Genomic DNA, 25,979 nt, shown 5'->3' with positions numbered 1-25,979 from the left:
CAATGTTTCACCGTGTGGGTGCATTTTAGCAAAAGACTTCTTTTTTAACAAAACATTGAATTTTGAGTGGGGCAACAACTGCCAATATTGATTTTAGGGATTCAGTGTTTTTAGCAATTTACATGGGAGCCCTACTTCATCGTTATGCAATACTAGTTGAGCATTCATTACCATAGTCAAACACATTTTAGTGGGAGGAACTTTGAAAAGTCAGGCCAACAATGTCTAATCAAAGCGTTCTCTCTGAATTTCCGCATAGAATGAAATGTTTTGTTTTGCATTAACATTTTTATTTCTTTGATGTAATTATTAAAATTAATTTGTTTGAATAACCAAACTTTGTACCAAAGGTTTTTGAGCCCCCCTTCCCCTGACAAATTAGTAAAATGCCTTGCTTATAGATTGGCGCAGGAATCTGTCATAAAACCCAGAAACAAGTGAGCATTTTTGCACTTTCAGTTCCTTGGTCTCAAAGTCATTGGGTTTTTTAAATGGGTTTTTGGGTAAATGCCTGAAAGAAGGTATGTTGCTAACACAGCTTAAGATATTTTCACGTTTTGTTCTACGATAAAAAATATGCCAGTAAATACCCCACATTTAATCACTGACTCTAAGCGTCTAAGGGTCACATTTAATGCAAGGTTTTTCTATCATGATGAGTCAATGTGAATAAATTAAATACCTAGATGTGTGATTTATTATAGGAGACAGAAAAAACAATAAGACGCATTAAGTCTGCCTTAATTTAATTTAATCAGTTTGACTCAGCATGACAGAAATACTGCATTGAATGTGACCCTTTACACTGAACTTGTGTAATAAAATTTGATGAAAAAAGTCAACTTTTTAGGGAAACCATTTTTTGTCCCTGACATCTACAGAAGTTGTCAGGGACATTAAACATCATCACACCAAACATGGAGACTCATCTACTCACTGGTCCGTCTTTACAGGCCGACTTTAGTTGCAAACTATTCTAACTCAAATTTTAGAACTTGTGAAGTCATGCGACTGTGGTGTAGTTTGTTTATATCCTAACTAAGGCTGTCAAAGTTAACGCAATAATAACGTGTTAACAGAAACTGAGTTAACACCGGAGTACGTCGAGTCTCAAAGACCACTTGCTGGCCGAGCACACAGCTGATGCAGAGAGCCGTCCTCCCCCTCGCTAATGGGTGGCTACAGCTTGCAGGTGGACTAACATTGTTTAGTTGCAGTAACCTTTACAAGTGTAAAGTTGGATACTACATTGTGTGAGTATTACTAAGGAATGTTACATTCAGGTCAGTATGCCCATCTGTTGTTGCTTGTTGGGCTTGAGTTTGCCATGTAATGCTTTGAGCATATTTTTTGAACATGCAGTACCTTTGAGGTTATCCTGGAGAATATTCTGGACAGTATTTGTTGTTGTTGTTTTGGATTGTTGCAATAATAATAAACATACATTTGCATTAAAAAGTATTAAAAACTTATCCCTTTAATGTACATTTAGAACAGATAAAAAATGTAACCCTAACCCATTAATATGTGATTATTGGACAATTGTGTGAATAATCACAATTAAATATTTAATCAATTTGACAGCCCTAATCCTAACGTAAGCTTTTTACCTCTGGCAATTGCATTTAGGCTTCAAAAATCACAAAAGTAGTGTTCATCTGTGAAGATTATCTTACTGAACAAGACTTGTAAGTATCATAAACTTGTGTTTGCCACGGAGCTTATTTTTTGCTATAAGCCAAAATCTAATTAAAAAATCCCAGTCTTTTTGCTGAGGGTACCACAGCGAGTCTTTACACCAATCACAATCATCTTCGGCGGCGTTTAACCCAGAATGCAGTGATGGTGCCCCTCCAAAATAGTGTTGGGGAAACCTTTGTGAGCTCTGGCATTAAAATGACTTAATACCAGCAAAAGAAAATCATGAATTGAGTGCTATTGACACGGATCTCGTGTCCTCACGCCCCACACATGTTCTCTCACTCTAACTTTTCATCTTAGCTTCCTCCGATGTAGTTCTTTTTCAGTTCAGACAGGCTGATGACAATGACAGGCAGCACTTTTCACAACTGTCAGTGAATGCACCATTCATAATTGATTTTAAATACAACTTATCTACAAACTAGTTCCAAAGGAGAAGATCAATGTACTTTTGAAGAATCACATGGTTTATGGCCCAGAATCTGTCGGCAAATGTGGGTTATCAAGCTGCAGGATCAATGATAGAGAAAAGAAAAGAAAAGAAAAGAAGAGAGAAAGACAGAAAGAAAAGTGTGTTGGTGTTTAAAAAGTGGTTTATTATTGCTATGTGGATTGTAAGGAGCTGTTAAGTCTAGAAAATGTACAGATGAGTGCTGCATACTTAATTCTGTTGACCTCAAATGATTTAGCCTACACACAAAATTCGTTAAGTTGTATGAATGACCCAGTTACTGGGTGTGCAGTTTTGGGCTCTTTTGCAGGGTTAATTTTTAATGCGATGTGTTGAGAGAAAGGGAGAGGGAGGGGGAGACAGAGTGGTTGCAGGCGAAATCCATTTAGTTGTTCGCCCCTTCTTTGTAGCAAACTTCTGGCCAAACAAATGGGCTCTGCTGCTGTGTGTGTGCCTGACCATTTTGAACTTTTAGCTAAGTTTGGAATTAGTTAGCAAAACTTCAGCCAGAGAATAATTGATTTCCGCTTTACTTGCCTGTTTCATCCACATTACCTTGAACTTTGTGCACTTTGCACACTGCTGAATATTTGGCCCCACATATCCGGGCTGGACACATTTGCAGGGCAGCCGATCACATCTTCATTAATGAAAATCTACTTTAAGTGTTGGCTCTATCCCAGCTCTACATCCTCCTCAGTACTGTCCTGGTATGTCTTGCTGTCATCTTTCTCTCATGTCCTGCACCCTCTTTATCTCTCTCTTTCTTCTGTTGGTTATCCTGTGCAGACAGGGACAATTTCAGGCAGATCTGAAGGTGATCCCGCTGTCTGACCCCCTTATAGGTCAGCCTTTGTAGCGTCCGACACCTCTCTCCTTCACATGCACCCTGTCATCCTAGCAGTGTGTCTGTCCATCGATCTCTCTCACTCTCTCTCTCTTCCCTTACTTCGGCTCCTCAAAGCTACCTGCCAATTTCAGGGCTGCCATTCCAGCTCCCCATCCTTCTTCTTTCAAGTCGCATCCTTTTTAACTTGAATATGACCAGAGTGAGAAGTGAAAGTAGACAGGTAGCTGCTGAATAATGGATGACCCAACAGTTTGAGATTCTCTCTATATTCAAAAGGAAGGGGAGGAAAATAACTTAAATGTATTTCGTAGGAGAAGTTATAGAGGTGGCTAAGTCTGAGCACCTGAGTGTTGGCTAATCTTGAACGTATAGTTCGGTATAACATATATTTTCTGAAACAGAATGGAAATGTTTTTATTTTCATTGCAACTGCTTTTTCTTCTTCAGACTTTCGGTCCAACTGTTCAAAGCATTCTGTTTCATCTGTCTACCACTTGTAAAAAATCTTTGCAACTGCTAGTTTATTTCGACCTGTTGTCTGGTTTAAGCTGAAAAATGCTGCAAATATTTACTCTGATCGCTTGAGAAGGCAAAAAAAAAAAAACCACTAACCACACACACACGCACTAGACCAAAAGGAATATCAAGAAAACAAATACAAAGAACAGCACAATTTCGTGTGTCTCCAACGTTAGTAACAAGACTGCACAGATGTTATCCTCCATAAGAAAAACTCAAAATTTTAATATCTACAATATTAATGAGGTAGCAATACAAACTCAGAACTTAATAAACAAGCTGTTCTCAGAGGAAAATAAGGTCCCCAGAACACTGTCTGAAGCTAGAAAGGTGGCAGGGTCCGCCACATATAAACAAAGTAAAACAGTATGAAACTGTGTTGTCATTTAAGGTCAGTGTGTTTATTCAGTATATTCAACCATGAAAACGAAGAGTTTGTTTATTTAGTTTGTTTAGGCATAGAAAATCAGTCAAAGATCTTCCTCTTCTGATTAAAATTTCTTCCCCAAACTACATAATGCACCTTTAAGTTCCTTTACTTTCTGATGAAAACACAGCCTCCTTTTCCCATCAAGCATCCATTACTTCAGTGTAAACAGTCATTCGACAAATGATGGGAGTCCTGTCACTGGAAAAGAGACCTAATTAAATTAGCTTAACTTTCTGAATGACACTTAGGATTATTTGCTCCCCTCTTCACAGCCTACCAGATTGGCACTGAAGCAGCATGAAGAGTTAAGTTTCAGATGGGATTTAAGAAAATATCTTAAACTTAAAATATCTTAAACTTTCTGGAGAAACTTTTTCAAAATTTCAGGGTATAAATCTTCCCTGAAGTGATAGATATTTCCTCAATGTCAGGCGCCCGCCCACGCATCAAGCAGAACACCTCTGTAGTCGGAGGTTTACCAGAGATAAACTTTTGTCAAAAGTAAGTCCAAGTCTCTCCGTCTTCCATCCGCGCTGTGATTCTCTCTGTCTGATTCTTCTTCAGCACTCTCGTAAAACCATTCTGCTCAAGTAAAGCCCCAAACCGGTCGAGAGGGCTGGAAAACTTCCTCAGCAGAAACATGAGACAAATCCTCCTGGAGCCTAATAGTTTGGCCTAAATACTGCGCGGGATTAAAATGACTCATATTTGCTGTAATTATGTAATGTGTCGAGGTGCCGTTTATGAGGGAGGATCAAAGTATGGACTATCTGAGGTCAGTTTGAGTGAGAGCGCTGCTTATAGTGATGCATGACCACATTTTTTTGTTGTTTTTCATAATTTCTTTCAGCATTGTGCCAAATAAGATAATTTAAAAATGTACTCATTCTGCCTCAGGCACTGTTTAATGAATTAATGTGGCATTTAAAAAAAAAAAAAAAAAATCTATTAATAGTTGCATCTTGTGAGTCATGTGAAGAGTAAATGTTGAGTGAAACCTTTCTTTTATCATTAGGATTTAATTACATTTCCTCCAGGGCATCTTAAGCCTCACATCTTCAACATTATGAAACGAGAGAAGACAGGAAATGAGATCATCAGCGACCATTTGGGGCTCATCAGAACCTGGGCCATCTCAAAGTGTTTGTGGTCAAAGTGTAACGGATTTCATTTAAATCTGTTTGCTGAAATGTTACACCCTCACAGGCAAATAATCTGTTTCTTAACAGCATTAAAAAACAAGGTAAAGGGAAGCTGTCTAATAACCTGGATAATGAGATGGCCCCAGGTTCTGCTTGACTGTGGGCTACTGAGAAGCTTAAAAGCAAAGTCTATTCTGATGCTTGCTGCAGCATTTGAAGCATATTTCTGCAGTCTCCAACTTCAAGTGGAATCAATAATTGTCCTAATTTGAGTGATTAGACCTCTTATTAACATTTCCATTAATGTCTTCAAGCTGAAAAGCATTAGTGTGCAGCCCATCTGAAGAGGGCGCACAACCTCGACCGTGTGTTGGGGATGTAAATAACGTCTTTTCAAATCAGTTTGGAATGTCGGGGCTTCTTTGATCTTTGATTACGCCGGACAAGCTGCTTAAAACAAGTCCCTATCTACTTCAGTTTGAAGAAGGCTACTGCACTCTTTTTCGGCAAAGCTCCAGAAATGTTTTGTTGACAATGAAACTTGCCATCAGCATGAGAGTGAGTAGATAATGATTGAATTTTCATTTTTGACTGTACTGTTCCTTTGAGTAGGATCCCTCATTTAAAAAAAATAAGTTAACTAAGCTGCTTTACATAAGGTCAAATACTTGTTCATCTCTGTCTGTAAAATAGAAATGACCGACTCTATGTTGCTCATTTAACAAAATGTTCTCTGCCACTTTCAACCTCCTTTTTTTCTCCAACAAATAAAGTCAGATTTTGGAAAAACGCAAATTTAGTAGTAGTAGCCATTTTTGATTTCTTGCTGGCATTTAGAATGATATCTGTCTGTTCAATTTGAAGCTACAGCCAGAAGCCAACTACCTTAGTTTAGCATAAGGACTGGAAAACAAGGGGAAACAGCTCGCCTGTCCAAAGGCAACAAAATTCACCTAAGAGCACCTCTGAAGCTTATTATTTAACTCATTGTAACTTGTTTGTTTAACCCATACAAAAACTAAAGAGAAAAACTTGGGATTTCTTTTTTTTCATCAAATCCCTCTCTTTAAAGGGACTCAATGTGACAATTTCTAGCAATTTACATGTATTGATCACTTATTTATTGGCTGCAAGTGAGCAGATTGTAATGTGACGTGAAAAATGAGACCATCCCCTCTCTCTCGGTTGCCTATACAAGCCTGAGGACAATTTGTATAAATTGTTTAATGCTGCTGGGCTGTGGATTTCTTTGTGAAGGACTCGGGTTGGATTGCCTCTTTCAGCTCTGCTAACAGAAAGCAACAGTAGCTAAGATTAGCCTGGTAATGGAGTCCACTGACATAAACTAATGGCAGGCTTCCAGCACAACACAGAAGTTCCACAAAGCACCTTTAATATTGCTGCTCAATGTAAAAATATATATATGTCTTAACTCGTACTGAACTCACACATACATACATATCTTTCCTATCAAAAAGCTTTGGGGCAACTTATTAATTATGGGTATCATGGAAGACATTCGATCGTTAGCTTCTGGGTTGCAGCAGCTGCAGAACAAAATCATAGTTGAAGGTGAGTGCTTGGATTTAAATGGGCCAGAACTTCATTCAAATGTGAAAACAACATTATTAATTTCTCCCACGCTTAGCCTGTGATTAGCTTCGCATGATTTTTCTGTGGAATATAATGAACCACCTCCTGTAATTTGGCGTTGGGTAAAATACCACCTGCAGTGATAAATGTAGTCGACGCGGCATAGAAAATATTTTATTAGCTGTCTCCCACTGGAATGTTAATCCTGCCTGAATGGGGTCTGCTTGTGGGTCTAGCTGCTGTCCAGAAATGTCACACATGGCAGACTTTCACAGGTTTTAGAACACGGATGACCGCCGCAATTATTATAAATCACAGAGGAGCCCATGTAACAATAGTCCTGTGAAAATAGGGCTTAGCTGCTCAATGTAATGCAAATGTTTTATAAAATGAGTTTCCTCTTGTTTCTCCACATGCTGCTTCTTGTCGAAGAAGTGCACTGACCAGACTGTTATGTAAAATGTAAAGTCAATATGTTTATGTGCAATATTCCTCCCATTGTAAACATACTGGTCTATAAGTTAATGGTCCTCACAAATATACACATACAATAATGCATGTGTGTGTAACTGACCTTGACTAGCGAGTCACATCGATTGTGTTCCATGTCAAATGCATTTGACCTACGCATCCCATGGGGCAGACGCACACACACAACACACAACACACACACACACACACACACACACACACACACACACACACACACACACACACACACACACACACACACACACACACACACTTGCATAGTTATGCAGCGGCAGACAGGCAAGGAGAGAGGAAGGTAAACACATCTTCTCTTTTTTTGGCGTTTCATTCCGTGCACGCTCGCTCCCCATTTCCTCTTCTCCAACTGTCTATCTTTCACAATGTCCTCAACCTGTCTGCAGGTCACAGTTATGGCACTTCAAAGTCACTGTTACTGGCAAAATGTGAGAGGATGAAATGACAACAAACACAGGCACCATGAAATAAATACAGAAACGCACGATGCGTGAGATGAGAGAAGCGGAGCAGGAAGGGTGAAGTCAGAGAGATGCAGGTATACGACCTGGAAGATCAGTCAAAGATGCAAAAAAGATGTCAAAAACACAGAGCCCTCCATGGCTATAGATAGATTAAACATCGCCGAAATCTTTAGAGAAGACTTCTGAGTGATTTGCTTAAAAATCCAAATGCAAATTGTGTGTGTGTCTGTGTGTGTGTATGAGAGAGAGAGAGAGAGAGAGAGAGAGAGAGAGAGAACACAACCAGACCACAAACTCTTCAACTCCTTTAAACCCCTGTGAGTCATAAAGAAAATAATATTGTTATGCTTCTTTTCCGTAACAACATACCTGAAAACCTGCGTCAGTGGGAAGGTTTTCTAGACGGACTAAATGGATTTTTGATGACCAAGCTGCTGAAGGACAACAATATAAGAGGCAAAGACTGCTGGTAGAATGAAAATAGAACATCAAACTCTTTTCTACCTTGTCTTTGAATTGGTCAAAACCTGTGGATCCTGTCAGTCCTGGATAATGTGATTCAGACTTTAAACAAAAAGAGGCAGTTTGACTTTAATCTTTTATATCCCTGCTGCCACGGAGTGAAGCTACAGGGCTGATCTCAGATCCCTATATGTTTAAAATGTTTATTCAAGCTTGCGCTCTAGTAGCTCTAAGGAAAGCTATACTGGTCAGCATGTCCACCATTTTTGTTTAATGTAACTACAACAATTGGATGGGTTGCCATGAAATTTGGTCCAGATTCCCATGGTGCACAGAGGATGAATTGTAATAACTAGTAGCTCAAGTCAAGCTCAAGTAGCTTTCTCTCCAGCCACCACAGGAGGTTGACATCTGTGGTTTAAAATGATATGAATTCACTATTTACTACCATCAACTACTGGATGGATTGCCATTAAATCTGATAAATACATCAATGCTTCTGCTCTAGCTCTTCTTCTTACCTTTTTATTATATTATTTATTTTTTACTATTATTATTGTGTATTGTTATATTGAACTGTCCTTTGGCTGCTGTATTCAATGGAATGCCACTCAAAGTTGGAATTCCTTCTTGTAAACTCGAGGCTCATCCATCTACCCCAACTTTATGAAAGAGCAGTTGTCTGATGACACACAACAATGGTAGCACCCATAGAAAGGAGATAGGGTGTGACTGTAGAATACAGTATTTGTATAAGGCTAATGAATTTAATGTTTATATACGTTTGCAAGTATGAGTGTGCTGTGAAATTGAATATATAATGTCATCTGTTACCTCTTGTTTCATATCCTCTTCTCTATTTCGTTTGTGATGCAAGGAGGCTACACTGCTGAGGGTTCAATTCTGTGTACACTTGCCAAAGACAGATCTTTTTTTTTTTTTTACGGTCGGTCAAGGAGGTTTTTCACTTTTGCCGTCCTGCACCTGGAACACTTTGAGGTTGGAAGTCAGAAGTTTCAATGAGGAAATTTGGACCTATAAGGTTTTCTGGACCACAGCACAAGATAAACATCATATCTGGTCAGCATCGATAGGTTAGTATTGTCATTGTGCGCGCGTTAGCCTGAAAATATTAGCATTTAGCTCAAAACGATGCAATACCTAAATACTTCAGAGACACTAGCATGGCTTCAGACTGCAAGTCTTGTTAATGTGTACATGCTTTAGACACTGAGAAGAAATGTGCTTCAATGGTGACCATTGGTTGGCTTTGATTGATGCTTTTATTTTTTGTGTTTCCACATTTTCCTTGCATTTGATGTTGCTTTTGATGTACAAGGTTTCATTTTAGGGGTCCAGTTTGCAAGACAGTTGATTGTCGAGTCTCATTCCCAGCCCGTCATATACTGATGCTTTGGGTTGGTCGGTCAGGCCTGCCACCAGTTGGGAAACCTAATGCATTTGAATTTGGTGAGTTTGGAATTTGATTCAGTAATCAACTATCTTAATCTTATCTTTTGCAAGCATTGACCAAGTTTAACACAACTAAATCAGTGAAGGCAAATACACCAACAACCATAATACGAATATACCTTGGCCAACCAAATGAAATTACTACAGTACAGAACAGAAAACCCAGAACACAACCTATTCTTCAAGTATCTTGGTAGCATGCTGGTAATACTGAGCAAAAATTTGTATTCAGACACCAGTTTGTGCTCTCAGACATTATGAAATTTATATGGCAGTGTGACCTCACTGGTGATCTTAGACCACCACTGATGAAAGCTTTATGGGCACGGGTCCTGACTCCTCCACATCATTGAGTGGAACAACTGCACGTTATGGTTATGTAGCATTTGATAATGACACGGTGGCTACGTTTTACAGCACATAAAGCAGCATCAATAATTTCAAGCAGTTAAGTCACGATCTGGTGAGTTTTATTTCCCTGAGTCATTATTATCCCCATGTGTTTACTTAACACTGTTTTTACATGATATATAACTGGAAGGGAGCAGAAAAAGAGCAATCTAAATTGAGTATAAATTAGGTCTGAAAGCCAATAAACGCAATGATGAGTTTTCCATCTTGTAAAAGGAAGTGCAGCACACTATGGGGCTCCCTCTGGCAGGGAGAGGAATAATTTTTATTGTAGCACATAGTGAAACTAATAGCCTTCCTGTTATGATGATGGTAATATTTGAGCGAGGGCTTTTTCTGTAACAGAGTTAAAATTAATGAGCTGCCCCTCTCCGTGACTTTTCAGTTGACGGGGGTGAATGGTTTGACCTGTGCCAGTAAATTGCAGATTGTCCGGGCAATATCTTCTGAGTGTTTACACAACACAGACAGACAAACCGGCCTAACAGGCAAAGAGAACACTGGAGGCAGGGGATGGCGGATGAGAGGGATAAAAAGATGGAGTGATGAGGGCTCAGGAACACATGAGAGAGGTGACAGAGTGCCCTTATATGACAGAAAACTCCAAGTGCTGCTCAGAGAGTACCATTTACAAATGATACTTGAACATGTTGCTTAACTGAACAGAGTGACACCGAGTGAACTGAGTAACAGAAAGCTCATTACTGATGACACTGAGCCGCGAGCTACAGCAGAAGACATTCAATCACACAAACAAGCTTTCTCCCATTCTTTCTATCTCCTTGTTTTTTTTATAAGACAAGAATGTTTTTCGTGTCTCGATTTCAATTATTCTCACTTTGACTCCAAAGTGAGAATAATTACAATCTATGGCTAACCACGATAATCCCGACCCTAACACTAGCCCCTTACCTTGCCCCCATTACCCTAACCCTGATCCCTTAACCATAGCCCTGACCCTGGCCCCGATCCCTAACTCTAACCCTGACTCATCACCATAGCCCTGACCCTTACCCTATCCCTGGCACCAAACCCGGCCCCTAAACCTAATCCTTTTACACATACTTTTACCAAGAGTTCCTTACCTGACGCTCTGTATCTGTAATATATCTGGATCTGTAGCATTGAGTGAGGCCACAAAGCTTCCAACAGGAATGTTTTCCATCCTGGTGACTGTCAGGGGGTCGGGAAAGAAGACGGGGCCCTCGTTGATGTCCAGGACCGTGACGTGGACGGTGGCTGTGGAGCTAGGGCCGTAGCCAACGTCAGAAACCAGAGGATCCTCGTTCTCTACCTTGATGAGTAGTGTGTGGAATGCCGTGGCCTCGTAGTCCAGAGGCTGAATTGGGAAAATAATTGGAAAGGTAAGGGGAGGGTTATCATACCCATGGACACTAATGCAGTATATGAGGCATATGATGCGTGAGGCTGGGCAAATACTTTACCTTGACGACAGAGAGCATTCCTTCGTTATTGTCTGGGTTGGTTTGGATCTCAAAGCTCTGTGCGGGATCTCCGTTAATTATAGAATATAGAGCTCTCCCCGCTCCTGTGGTTGGGTCATCTCTGTCGATCACGGTCAGGTTGACCACCACACCTGTCGAGCCCTCATATACATACGCCTCAAACTGAGGAGACAGACAGACAAGTCACCATTAGTAAGGAAGAAGAACTGAGAATACCTGCAGGTAGAGACTATTAAAGAACAAGGACTCGGACAGAGAGGAGACAGCAGATGAAAACTTTCTGTTAGGAGCTGATTTAAGTAAGTGTAAAGGTGTCTTCAGACTGAATGTGAGATGAATTTAAAGGCAGCACAATTGCACTTTAAGTCAGTAGAAAGACACGAGTGGATAAGACATGAGTTCAGGCAGAGCTGTCTGACCAAGATGTTAATATTTCAAACTTGAGTGAAGGATTTGGGCTTATTTCAAATCTGCACAAATGTACAGAGACAGGTGGAAAGGCACAGTGTGACGGATAAAAAGTGAATTTCTGCACAGCTGGTGCGTACATTGCCAAGAAAACTAATATCTGTACAGCGCATTAGTTGTTTCGGGTGAATAAACACATACTGCACTAAAACCAAACTTGCTTCTCCTTCAGTCTGATTGCACATACTGTATACTATAAGGTGCCCTGGGGAGTATTAGACCAGTAGTGGTGCGATGGAGAAATGTCAGTCCCCTTATTGTTTGCACTGTGCAGGTTGCGGGCGGTGTGACACAAATTCTTGCCATTCTTGCTATTCTGCTGGTGGCAGTAACACGCAAGCAAGTGTAAAAATGTGCTAACAAAGGCAAGGAAGAAGACTGCGAGCTAGCAAATATGGGCATAAACAATGTATGATGGCCTTGCAGATGTTGCATAAGGGGGGTTACTCATTAATTTGTTAGACTTCAAGAATACATACAGTGCAATGCATTTAATGAACAGACTACATGTGAATATAACTTCAGTTTGTTTATAAGAAGGACACAGTTCAGTCTTCCTCCTCATAATACATTTCTACTTGGTCCCAGTCATTTTTAATGTATAAACCAAATTATCATCCAGAAGAAGCTACAGAAGCTAAGAAGCTAACAGCAAAAGAATAAAAGAAAGAGCATTTAAAATCTTAAAATGTGACAGTAAGTCAGATGTTCTGCAGTCAAATCCACTAAAAAAAGCATTCGCCTCAACATTGATTCACATAAGAACTATTAAACATATGAATGCACGGACAAACAGAGGAAACACTACACCTCCATCTGCGATTCCTCACAGTGCATCTAATTTATTTCTCAGTGTCAATCACTCCCCACCTCTGTGCTCATTGTTGGCAGCAGGCCTCAATCAGATTCCTATCGACGCATGCCTGAATGGCTCCCACTAAAGACTACATTGTGAACAGGGGTACCACTGCAGAAGCTCCGGGCAGGCAGAAGCAATTCTGTCAGTGTGTGTGTATCAGGACCATTATGGTGTCAGAGCTTATAGTGTAATCTTTTAGACACAGAACACTCTGTTTAAGGATAGCGCTGGTCCAGCCTAGATTACTGTGTCTCCTGTCAGCCCACGGTATTGTTGTTTCACAGATTACCCTCTTACCGCCTTACACTGCCTGGCTCCTTACGTTCATCTGAAGAAAGACAAACATTGATTTCTTCTCTTTTCTCCTTTTTTTTATTCATCCAAAGCTTATTTAAAGAAAAGCCCACTTTGAACCATTCACAGTCATTTAGGGCACACAGGATAGATACACAATGTTCTTGAAAAAAGGAGCTTGTGTTTGTACCCACATAAGCATTGTTGGTCCTTTTGTCCTGCAAGCCTGCGGCAGTTGAGTACAAAAGCATCGTGGGGAAATTAAGAGGCAGTTGGAAACATGAAAAGTCCAAAACTCATTGTTCAAATAAGGGGGATGAACTGGAAATTAAAATGTTGACAACTATTGCCTCATCTTCAGCCGTTTCACTGCCTACGTGCCCCTTTTGCACATACTCAAAGAAACACTGTGACCAGAAACAAACATTACTGGCATTCCGATGCCCATCACTCTCTTCTGGACTTCAAAGTACAGATAAGGCTCAAATGCAACATTTGCAAGCTCTATCTATCTGTCTCTCACACACACACATACACACAGACACACAGACACACACACACACACACACACACACACACACACAAAATACAGTATAGACACAGACAACAGCTGGTTTGATTGGGTTTAATCATGTGGGGCAGTCATGCGGTTGGAGAAAATGCTGTATTCTGTGTGATGTGGCCACTGGGCTCCTGCCCTGCTGCTGATAAGGCCCCAATTCCACCTGGAGCACAAAGCAACCAGTCACCTGAAAGACTAGAAGGAAATGACTAACTATGAGACGGAGCTTCTGGCCTGAAATGACTTAAACACATTAAGAGAGAGGGGGGAAGGTAGGCGAAAGAGCAAAAAAAAGATAAAAGCAAACTGCCTTCAAGTTTGCTTTTATCCTTGTGTGTGTGTGCACGTGTGTTTGTGTGTTGGCTGTTTTCTATCTGAAACCCTCAGCTTACTTACTTACTGGCCTCACTCTTAGAAAAAGATGACCACATGACCAGGATAGTGTGCGCGCACACACACACACACACACACACACACAGACAGACAGACAGACACACACACACACAGAACGATAGACAGACAGATAGAGAGATATTGTTGGCCATAAATCACAGAGCCTCATCCTTGAGATATTTAAGATTCTAAGGAGAAAAAAAAAACTACAGTGTGGCATTGATTTTCTTTCCCTTCTTCTATGTGCCAGACTTTTTCAATAATCCGTCCCATAAATCTTCAAGGTAATGTCGAGCTGTCATAAGATAATTGGGTGATTGTCATTTCAGTCAAAACAACTTGAGGAGAAAAGATAAACAAATGGACAATGTCAGGTTTCAGTTGACAGTTGTAATTATACCGTAAAAAAAGCTAACATTTTTTTGCTATTTATACCTATGATTGAGATGTTGGGGTTTTTTTGGTTTGTTATTACAGTGCAAAACAGCATGTTAAAGATTGGAGTGCAAAACAACAAAGTGCTCTTTTTTAAAAACATAACTGCAGCATGTGTCACAAGTAATTGATTTTCATTCAACACAGAACTGAATGAAAACCAGTGACTGCCTGGATCAGTAGGAAAAAGGTTGATCATGCACCATGCATTCAAAAACTAGATATAACTTGAAGAGTTGGAGTCGAATGAAGTAATTGCCATGTATTTACCAGGGATTTAAACTATTGTACCTATAATAGTACAATGTAAAACATAATATAGGCACATTAATTACATCATGTTATATGTTATTTCCTGTCACTACCTATATACCTGTCATTGTGCACATTAGTCACATACTCCATTACACCCAGTAGAGGGTCCAGTACGACCTTCTAGCTAATTAAACCCAGTGACCGTAGGTTACCGTTCACAAAGTCTGAGATGACAATATGCTTTACAGCTAATGGAAGCTGGAAAAGAGCTCGGTAACTATTGGATGGATTGCCACAAATCTGATCTTTTATTTGCCATTCCTGAAAATTTATGTAAAATGATCCTGAAAAGCCTATCCCAGTCTAGCCCAAAGACAAATTCAAAGAGTACAGGCATGATTTAAGGTTAAAGTCTGAGCACTTACAGAGCTTCTGTCATTGATCTAATGGAGTTTTAACGGACTGAATATTTTTTTATTTTTCTCGCCTGAATTTTTATAATGCAAAAATGATCCTGCCAATGACCTGTAACTGGCCCATTAACTGGAAAACACAATGGGTCCCCATAATATAGTCATACATGGTCCAAATGTAATAACCACATACAAACACCATTTTGTGACCTCAAAACAGTCCTGCTTGGGAGTAACAGAAGCATTAAAATATTACAGTTCTTTGTTTCCTTATTTACATCAACTTTGTGCATATAGAGGCTTTAAAACTGTGTGCCTATAGGGCTTTAAAAACCAATTTACTATATATTCATGGATTTGAAATCTCATTGATTACATGTGGGATCAATCACCCGGAGGCTGGCGTGTAAGTGGCTCAGGAAAGAGGGGATGGAACAAGGAGTGGCTGTTTTATGAAATCACTCTATTGTTGTTGCAGGCCACAGGGCAGGCATGGAAGCTCCTAACTGGCCAAATGAGGTGTCAATCAATAGTTCAGATGTGAGCGGAATAAAAGTTTGCGGTCTTGGCTAAGACTACAGAGTCTCGCATTACTATTTATTATGTTCATAAGTATAGGCACAACCCTCGGCTACAATATTTATGAACATGAAAATGTAGTTTTTGGCCTCTCTGTGACCAAACACTACGAACTCTGCATGAACCATCTTTGGAAGTTAAACTTCCTTCACATTCCTGCTGCGGCATAAAGTAATAATAAATTTAAAATTAGCAAAAGAAGAAAAACTATAAAAATTACAATTTAGACATGATATCTCAGACATGTTGAAAGCACAACTTGCCTCCATAACCATATATTTGACACATGTGGTCAACCTTAATCCCTCACTCTGGGACACAGCGAGACAATTCTCAAACTAAAAGTGGTTTTCTTTAAACTTCAGCTCTCTTTAAAAGGGTCTCAGAACTTAGGGTAGCAAACATCTGGAAACCGAAGCAAAACAGCTGGTTGATTTCTGGAACACTATTCTAGAAAATCTCCATCTCAATACTATCAAAAACACTCAGCGTACCTTTACTCCAACAGATGGTGGTGCAAAGGAAGCCTAAAATCCTGGCAAAGGGCCCGAGAAAGAAATGTAAAGCCTGGGAAGAGAATACACAATTGTCGGCTTTACCGAGTAACACTAAATGCTCTCTGCCTCATTAACACTACTATGGAAATTGCCTCCTATTTCTTATACAGGCTTTTAATTTGTCTCTCATTGCCAGCTGGCATTGTTTGCTTGTTTCAAACCAGTGACCAAGACCTTCCTTTCCTAGTCTGACTGTTGTGTGCAGAGCTGTGGACTTTATTTCCATGGAAAAAGACTGAGTAAAAGAAGAGTAAGGCGACAAAAAAAGAGTCATATTTAAGAGAAAGTAAACAAGTGGTTATTTTGAATGCGATACTGGATGCTAAACGGTAACATTTGTCAATATGACTTTTCCATCTTGTTCTCCCTCTTACAGACACATACAAATAAACAGACGCATGCACGTAATTACAGTCGAGTACACCCATATGCTCACCATATTCTAACAGATAGTACACAGTCATCATACACACACAAACAGAGAGGGATGGACAGAGTTGAAATCAACTTATTTTATTCCTGGATGTCTGTCAGAATGTGTTATGAATACAGATGGCAGTTTAGGTTGTGCTGACAGGCAGCGAGACAGACAGTTGAGCAGCTGTTCATTTTTCTTAATGGAAAGGACTTTGTGACACGTCCCCGCTGCCCCAAAGATTTTCTCTGAAAGGGAACAGACATAACAGTGGCTCGTCACATTAAACCCCCTGAGACAAGACTGTTTTGCCTCCGAGAAACATTTTATCCATTGCCGTGTCACAAAACGAAGCCGCCGCAACAGATGCACTGGAGGTCTGTCTTCTTGGGTGGGGTTACATTTCCAGCATATTTTTTCTAGAGCATCTTTTCTGACTTCTTCTAAGTCCATGTCCTCTTACTCGCTAGGTTTTTGATCCTCTAAAGCAGTTCTTAGAAAGCAGAGAATAAACTGTCAACTGTGAAGGGATAAATCCTGACACATTATCTCAAAAGGCATGACATCTAAAAAATGATACAGCACCTCCAACTTAGCATCGCATAAAAGGTTTAAGTCTTAAAACTTTACATGAAAGAGTCACGCTTTAAATCAGTTTTTCTAGGTCCCTTTGTAAAAACAAAATACTGACGTAGACGTCACAGAGGTAAAAGTCAAATTTAGAAAAGAAATCCTTACAAGCAGCCACTTGTCTTTCCTTTATCTGCTCTCAAAAGCAGCTTAATTCTCAGCAGAACGAGGTGTAGACAGACCTCAAATCTGTAAAAAGGCACCATTTCATTGTAGGAGCATGAAGCTGAAATTAAACCTAGTACATATGATCACTCATCTTCCCACACAATCCTATACACAGTGTCTGTGTATGGGATTGGCAACTTACTTCTCTGTCTAACCCCCCGTTCGCTTTTACCCTTCCCCCTAGCTTTAATCCAGCATACAGTAAGTGTGCCTGGAGAGTTAATAAGCTTACCTGTGTCTTTATTAAATTTGAACAGCCTCTGCTCAGGCTGTTTCCAAAGATAGATTTTCGATGAATCTGACATTCGGAAAAGCAGCTTTTCTACCTTTGCAGAACATGACAGCCGTAATATTTGTCAATGCAGCTGAGTTAAGAAAAAAAGAAAAGAAAAACATTCTCAAGGAATACAGGCAAACAGTGTATCAAATAACCATATGCTTCAAAAACCAGCAGCCATTCAAGTGTTACAGCTTGTGCATTACATTTGATAGCATTGGATAGTACCTCTCTAATGGTCAGACTGGAGAGTTCTGCCTTCAGGACTTTTATAACTTTCCCAAAATCAACAATATGGCATGTCCTTCCTGCTTCATTGTATCCATGTACTCACCATTTTCCATTGTTCATTTCAACACCTTACAACCAAGTCGCCAGAATAAGTGTTGGCAAGGTACGTTTCTGCAAACCATTGATATACTGCAACTCTACATTTCTTTTGGTTTAGTTTTTTTTATTTTATGTTGTGACAATACTGGGCTTATGATCTGGTTAGGTTTAGGCAAGTAACTGCCTTACTGGTATTTTTGTCTCCAAAAACACAGCTGTAAACTGTCTTGAGGTCCCATTAAAAATATATAGTAGTGTAATATTCACAAATGTTGAAACACTATGGTCCGACATTGTCAATATCCAGTGGTTTCACACTTACAAATATTGAAACGCAGTCTCAAACTGCTGTCACTGGCTTGGCAGCCTTCCTGCCTGCACTCCACCACCATCCCCTCCACCCCCAGATATGACAGTCAGGTCATAAACAGGCAATGTGAATGTGATATGACACGCTAGAAAAGGGAAGAAGAACATCAATCTGATGTGTTTTTTTCTTTTCGTCCTTTCTCTTTAGTTTGAAATGTCCAAGTCCTTTGCCTATACGTTGGCCAGGGGGCAGACATGTGCAAGGCCAATGCAATGCTAGCTCCCCCTCCAAAATTCTGCAGAGACAGCGAGATGAGGCCAACCTTTGTTTATCAAACACCATTGAGTTGTTTGAGCAATTCATTACTTGAATGTAACATTTTAGGAAATATACTATATTAAAAATGTAAAAAAGCTAAGAAATAATAACGAGGACATGACCTTTGTGTCCTAAATGGTAGTTGCGGACCTGTGTATGGTGTAAGGACATGATCCTTTACCTATCCCACCAACAAAACATGCCAATTTGTCCAACAAGGGGGAGTGACAAAGGTGATATCATGATTAATAATAATACCAAAATGAGATGAATATTAAATCAAATATCGCCATATATGTTGCACCAAAATCAAGAGTGGCCAGTAAAAAAAAAAAAAACAGAAAACTGTAAAAAGCTTTCAGCAGCCTTTTCAAATAAGTCTATTGTGAGCACTGTGTGGAGACAGGAAGCCGACTATTGTGATTTCTAACAGTTGAATACTTCTTAGAAAACTCCCAATAGAGGGCCAATATCCCTGTTGTTATGTCAAGTGGTCTTTCACACGTATTTCTGGTGCTTCATCATTCTTCATCAGAGAGACTGGGGGTGTCAAGACGCATCAAACTCTTTGGCACATATGAATAAAATTACCTGTCAGTACCCTTCATGGACCACCTTTCTTATGAAGCATGCTCACTTCACATGAAGAAATACAAATGACTTCATATATACACATTTATTAAACACAAATGATAAAATAACTCAAATTTCACTCTTATACCAGAGGTGGAAAAATCTGACCAAGAGAATTAAATCTCAAACTGCCAAAGTTTCAAGGACATACTCTATCTATGCACGTCTCACTCTAACTGGATCGTCCTTCATAACATGCGTCTACCCTAACATACAATGCACACAAATCCGTTCCCATCCCTTCCTCCTTGTGACAGAGATTCCTGGCCGAATACACCACCGAATCACCAAGGGTATGCGCCGTGTGTATCTCATAGCTAGCGAAGCAATCATGCAAAGCCCGGACTAATCCGTGACACCCGTTAGCCATCCCCCAAGAGAGACCAGCACTGACAGGGCCCTGCTGCCCTGTCCCTGGTGCTACACCCATCACTGCTAACATCTTTATCAGCAGGACAGATGGATTGCAGGTGAGCATATTCTCCTGGCCAGCATAAAGTACAGAGGGGGAGGGGAAGCAGACAGAGAGATGGACAGGCACAGAGAAAGAGTGCACATTTCATGGAGGAAAAAAAAAGACAGAGTCTGGCTGTCAGGGAGTTTGAGTGACAGGAGTGATAAGGTCCATCATGGTCTTGTTATGAGGAGCAGCAGGAAATAAGCCCAGTCAGACATGGCGTTGAATTAGCAGAGCCAGAGAGGAGAGGAGGCGAGACAAGGAGTGCAAGCACAGAGGAAGAAAATGAAGGGAGGTCAGGACATTGGTGGACATGGAGGAATAAAATAACAGTGAGGGAAAAAGATGCAGAGGGCAAAAGTTGCTTGGTGGGGAAGAAGATCAGGTTATATAAGCTCTGCTCTGATACCAACATCAGCTAGTACAAAACTTTATCAATATTCACAAAAAGTTCTCTAGTACAGTGTGAGGAAGACGGTGTAAAATACAATTCAAGACATACAACTCAGAGACAATGCACCAAAGCCGAAGACAACAAATAGAAATAATAAAAACCCAGTTGTGATTGGCAGATACATTTTATCAGTAGAAATATTCATTTTGCTACAGGAACATGCATATCTGGCCTTTCAGATGACAGACCCACAGAGGGACTCCATATCATTTTTTTCTTCTTCCCCCTCCTCATAAAAACAGGATACGACCCTCTCTCTAAAATTAATCAGGTCAGAGCCCAATCCCCTACAGAAGCAAAATGTAATAAATTTCCTAGTACTGTAAGGAAGGATACCTCAGCTTATCATCCTTAAAAAAAAACTTACAAAGGGGAAAAGAAACGGCAGCCTTGCTTGCTGTTCAGCTTATACTTACATCTATTATAAAAGTTTTCAAGCATTGTCTATTTGTTCAGATTTTAGTATTGCATCAGTAATTATTGTGTAGGAAGTATATGTTGGTTCCCTTTAAATCTTGCTTTCATTATATTATTCAGGCTGCCAGCAGGCTCGATTTTTCACGGAAAAACAAAGGTCGAATTACAGCACAAACACCGAAACAGGGTGAGACATTGTTTTCCCCGGTCGCTATTACCAGGTTGTGGTGAAACAACTGGAATTACAGTGGCAACTCTACACTGCAAAAAGAAAAAGAACCCTGCTGATGGAGGAGGCAAAGAAGGCAAAGAGGGAGAGTGATAGAAACCGAAGTAAAACAAGACTGAATGGACCGGCATTCACTCAATGGAGACCGCCGGTGTTTCGTCAAAGTCTCTTCCTCTGTTGATGTATTCCCCCTTGCCAGCGCTACTTGAGAAAGTTCAAAATGGGTATTCTTGCTGCTAGATCGTTAAGTAGCAAAACCTGCCAACTTAGTAATACAGCTGGGTGGTTTACTTCGCTTTTTCACAGCACTGGGATCTGGGTTTCTAGGTCAAATTGGGATTCTTACACTTGTTTTTGGCTTTGGATGGCCATGCAATAGCCATTTTGCTAACGCTGTCTTTGCAACAGCAATACCACAGAAAAACACGATGAGGGCACAGAGTGGAAAATTTGTCTATTTCTGTTTTAAGTTTGAGCTATCTTTCCAGTATGATAGGGCTCCTACATTAGTGTTTTCCAGTTGGCAAACATTTCTGTTTCCAACTGACAATGATGGCACTGTAATTTGATTGGTCCAAAATCTGTGTGGGCAGACACGCAAAAGAGTCGCTTGAGTTGATAACAAAAGGCACCTTGCAACAAAATCTGGACAGACTTGAACTTTAATTGAAGAGAATTGGCAATATGTGTCTGTGAATGAGCTCTCATGTGGCTGTAGCTCTGCACTGACCAGAGTTCCAATAGACTTATCCCTGTTGTTTGTCTCAGGGGAACTCCTCCTTTAGTTTTGCTCTAAATGATTTCACTTACCTTCATTTTTTTCTCAAAATGCATGAGTTTATTCCAGTGAATCCTTTCTACTTATACACTTCATTTAAACAGTCTTTACAACAGCCTCCACAGTTGGTTTAGCTTTACTTTGTGTAACATAATCTAGTAATATTTAGGGATTTTTTGGGGGCAAGCTTTAGCTACTCTCCATTAAAAATAAATACCAGTATGGCAGCAAACGTTGTTCGTGTAAGTCCCATGTGTGGTTTGAGCTTGTGAATTGTTCTGAAAGGCAGCCAACAACAGCCAGACTCCTTCGAAAAGCTATGTTGGAATCAGTGCTAACTTAATTCCACTTCTATGCTAGGCATCCTCCACCGTGTAGCAAATGTTTAATAATATAAATGGATCAATGCCTTCGATCGCTAACATTACATGTTGTGTGCTTTACACCTTTAGGCCTATCAACGTCTGTAGGAGGATAACGGGCCGTCTTGCTAGGACACGTGCTTTAGCTTTCTTAAATGTCAGTGAAGTTCTGCCATTGAAAATGCCTAGCCAGAGGCAGTCAGGAAATGCTTTTATCCTCTTTTGAAAAATAAAAAAGGAATTCAAGCTTCAGCTTTAAGGTTGCAAGGTTGTGAATGAAGACGATCTTCAAAGCTGTTGTCCTGCATGGATGTCAACATGCTGCCATGGCTCTAATACAAGAACCTCCAAATCTTTTGAAAATAAACACAAGGAAAAAGTGAAAGTATTGCAGCAGGAGCTACATAACTGACAGCATATCTACTGTAAAACAAACTCAGGAGCAGATTATTATTCCTTTTCAAAGTGCAAAACTGATGCTGACTTGTTTTGTAATTCTTTTATGTGAAGTACAACTTCAAAAACTTCAAATGAATTTAGAAGGAAACCAGAGCAGAATCCCTGCTAGTTGATCTGAGGATCTACGCAGGAGTAGAGTGGTGTTCTGAAGCAAAGACTTCACATGCTATGAATAGCGGTCTCTGTGCATAGAGCTGTGGTAGGTAGCCTTGGTCTGAGGAAAAGCAGAGGCACCCTACGTGGGGATTATGTTTGCTGAATTCAAACAAAATGTCAACTCATAAAACCCAGCTACACTGGATTTAATGAATAATAACAGGAAGAAACACATCTCCTGAACATTCATTGCTTGCCTTTTTCTTTAACTCTCCTTCTATGTTGGACTCTTTCCACTCATCTTTTAATCCCTCTCTCTATCTTTCTCTGCTTGAGTTCTGCTCACAAGTCGGAAGACTCACTTCTGGTCGGCAGGAGGTTGTGTCCTCAAAAAAAGACAACTCAAGATTTCTCTAAAGGAAGGGATTTTTTAAAGTTCTATCAAAAAACTTAAAAAACTACTTAGTTGAATAATTTATACAATGAAAGCTTGAAAGCTGCCACTGACACAAACCCAGTGCATGTCTGCACGTCTGCACTGGGTTTGTGTCAGTGGCAGCTTTCAAGCAACAACACACTCACAATATGATGGCGGTCAGCTGAGAGGTCGTGGATGATTCATGGGCAGGTTGGAACCGGTCAGGGAGAGGGGAGTGCAGAGGATTTATACTGGGAGCTTAGCACCTTCAAACACTTGTTTTTTAAAAGCTCCATTTCTCCACGCCGTTAAACGGATCTCTTCCCAGTGAGAAATGAGAACATTAACTGGGACACGGACATGGTGCACTCTGCACGGCCCTGCCGAGCCCTCTGAGCTGTAACATTTCACATCTGAGCTGCGCTCCTTACAAGCTCCCCTGACACCCCAATGCATCATGGGAGGGCTGTAGGGGAGGTTTGGTTGGGGCAAAGTGTTATGTGTCTCAAAACCTGACAACAGCCGAGGCCATTTCCATTAAGAACAACACACCTCATTGGTACAACTACACCTTAAGGCGCAGGGAGGGTCTTTTTTCCAGGACCTGATTACATTTTTTGTCTTCTCACCTGCAGATGTGAAAAGGAGGGATGTAGAGGAGAAGAAAACAGCCATAGTAGTAGCTTTTGACAAATTCTTCACGAAATGGCAAAGGGTGTGAGTTATTGTAGGCTGTTTTCTTTTTTCGAACATGTTCACTTTATTTCATAGCATGACTGGCAGGTACTTGTTTAGTCTAGCTTTTCTTAATGCCTTAAGGAGTTGCTGACTAAACAAACCATCACTGAACCGCAACATGTCTACTCCCACTCCTGCTTACAGATCCCCTTATCTTTCTGTTGCACCCATATCACCAAGTACCACTGATGTGTTATTACATGTCACATACATCCTTTGAACATTCACGCACGCACGCACGCACGCACGCACGCACGCACAAACACGCTTTATGAGCTTTACCTTTAGCAGATGAAGACAGAAATATTTTTTATATGAGAAAGCTAAAGGTCACACTGAGTTGAATACGTCTTTGAGTGGGTGAAAATGCACATAAAACATGTAGACGGGGGAATGTGTGGGGGCTGCTGATGCAGGTGGTGGTGCAGTTGACTCGTTTCTTGTGTGACTGTGCAGTGATGTTTTCCAGGGATCTGAGTGGCAACTCCATCTGTCAAACAGTTCCTGCTTTAGCCATGATTACAAGTCTGATTATTACATTAATAATATTATTATTACTCAGCTGGTAGAGCAAAGGTTGAGTTCTAATCATTTTACAAAAACCTTAACTGAAAATGGAACCAGGCCTCATTAAAAAAGATTCATTTTAGAGACAGGTCTTCAGAGCAAATTTACCCTGTTTTTATTGGTATAATTAATCATTTTTTAAAAAGACCTTTCTGTTTTCTGACCCTCCTCCTGTTGCAATTTGCTCTTTGCATTGTTTGCCTGAAATGCAAGCTTAAAACCTCCCCCATGTTTAACCTGACGTCTTGATACATACATGCAATAGAAATACTTTTTTTCAAGAGTTTCAGAGTAAAAGCATTTTGATGATTCAAATGACATAATTCCTTTCTTTTCTGTTATAGCAGGACGTGCTGAGTGTTATTGACAACGGCTTCAAACTGATTGGAAGAAAATTAAAACACAAAGTAGAAGCAATTAAAATTAAGCGAGTGAAAACTATTTTTGTTTCGCCACGTGAGTCTGACATGACTGTTGTTGTAGTGGTCTTAATCTTAATACTAATTAAAAGAACTACAAATTGGAAGTAATGGAAATTAATTAGTGAATGAATTATTTCGGTTAAAAAATAGAAACTCAGCTGCAGATTGACGAGTATTACATGACTGCGTTGTTTTACTGCTGGAGGTTATTACTCTGAATTCAGCATGTGAACCGAGTTTAAACAGCCCAACAATTATGTAGTCTGCCACATGGCTATCATTTGAGTGCTGGCTTTTATTTGAGAATCCATGAAAACTGCAATCATATCTTCTTGTGTTTGACCTCTTGTCTGATGGGGGCAGTGACTGCAATGTAAGTGTGCCACCGAGGACGAAGAAATGTGCTGGTAATCTGCATAGTAATAACAGTGACTTTAGTGTAATATTCTCTACCGAGTCATTTATACAACAGATTGAACATTACTAGTGCATTTTTGACTGAAACGGCATCACAGGGCTTACTACATGCCCCTGTTATTAATAGTCATATAATTCAGGGCTGCCCAACGTAAGGCTTGTGGGCCATAATTGGCCTGCCATGAGGCTTGATTTGGTCCACCAGATCTTCAGTGAAAAGAAATGTAAACGTTATCTTAAAAAAATATTCTGATGTAAAAATGCTCGTCTTTACCTCAGAAACCAGCAGAAACAGACAGCTTTTTAACTTTCCCTCTCCCGCAGTGTTTCCCTCTGGTATGACTGTTTGCCCCACTGTCGCAGAGACAGCGTTAACAACATGGCTTTCCAAAGCAAAAAACTACTGTAATACCCAGATACCACGTTCTAGACAATGCCCTTTGTTCCACCAAGCGTGCCATGGCACGTTTCAGAAGCTGCTTGGCGGAGAACATGTGCCGAGTCTATTTTTGACGGAAGCTGCAGAGAGCAGACTGAGCCTGGCAGAAAGTCAGACACAGGAACAGCATAAGAAACAGATCAACCGCTAAATTTTTAAAATAACATCAATCTGTGTCGTATAGGGATCTACAGCACAACAAAGTCAGAAATAATAACAATAAACACACTTAAAAAAGACAAACAACCATATAACTGCGTAAACTAATCATCCATGGTAGAAGCACAGATATCCAGGAAATATTACAAAATAAACACATTCTGAGCAAGTTATCAATATCAGATGGGCATGACGACCCACT

The 25,979-nt window shown here is 40.2% G+C and overlaps 1 protein-coding gene across 1 annotated transcript in view; it reads right to left on the bottom strand.

The window, feature by feature from the left end:
* Positions 1-25,979, bottom strand: part of cdh13 (cadherin 13, H-cadherin (heart)) — a 383,964-nt gene that overhangs the window by 54,890 nt on the left and 303,095 nt on the right. The window contains exons 10-11 of the mRNA XM_073472809.1: positions 11,449-11,631; positions 11,089-11,342 (exon numbers count right to left, since the gene is read on the bottom strand). Coding sequence (XP_073328910.1) covers positions 11,089-11,342; positions 11,449-11,631 — 437 coding nt within the window. The remainder of the gene's footprint in view (positions 1-11,088; positions 11,343-11,448; positions 11,632-25,979) is intronic.

The sequence above is a fragment of the Pagrus major genome, chromosome 8, assembly GCF_040436345.1.
Source record: "Pagrus major chromosome 8, Pma_NU_1.0".
Lineage (NCBI taxonomy): Eukaryota > Metazoa > Chordata > Actinopteri > Spariformes > Sparidae > Pagrus > Pagrus major.
Note: the sequence above shows the minus strand (reverse complement) of the source record. Positions and strands in the feature narration are given on the sequence as shown.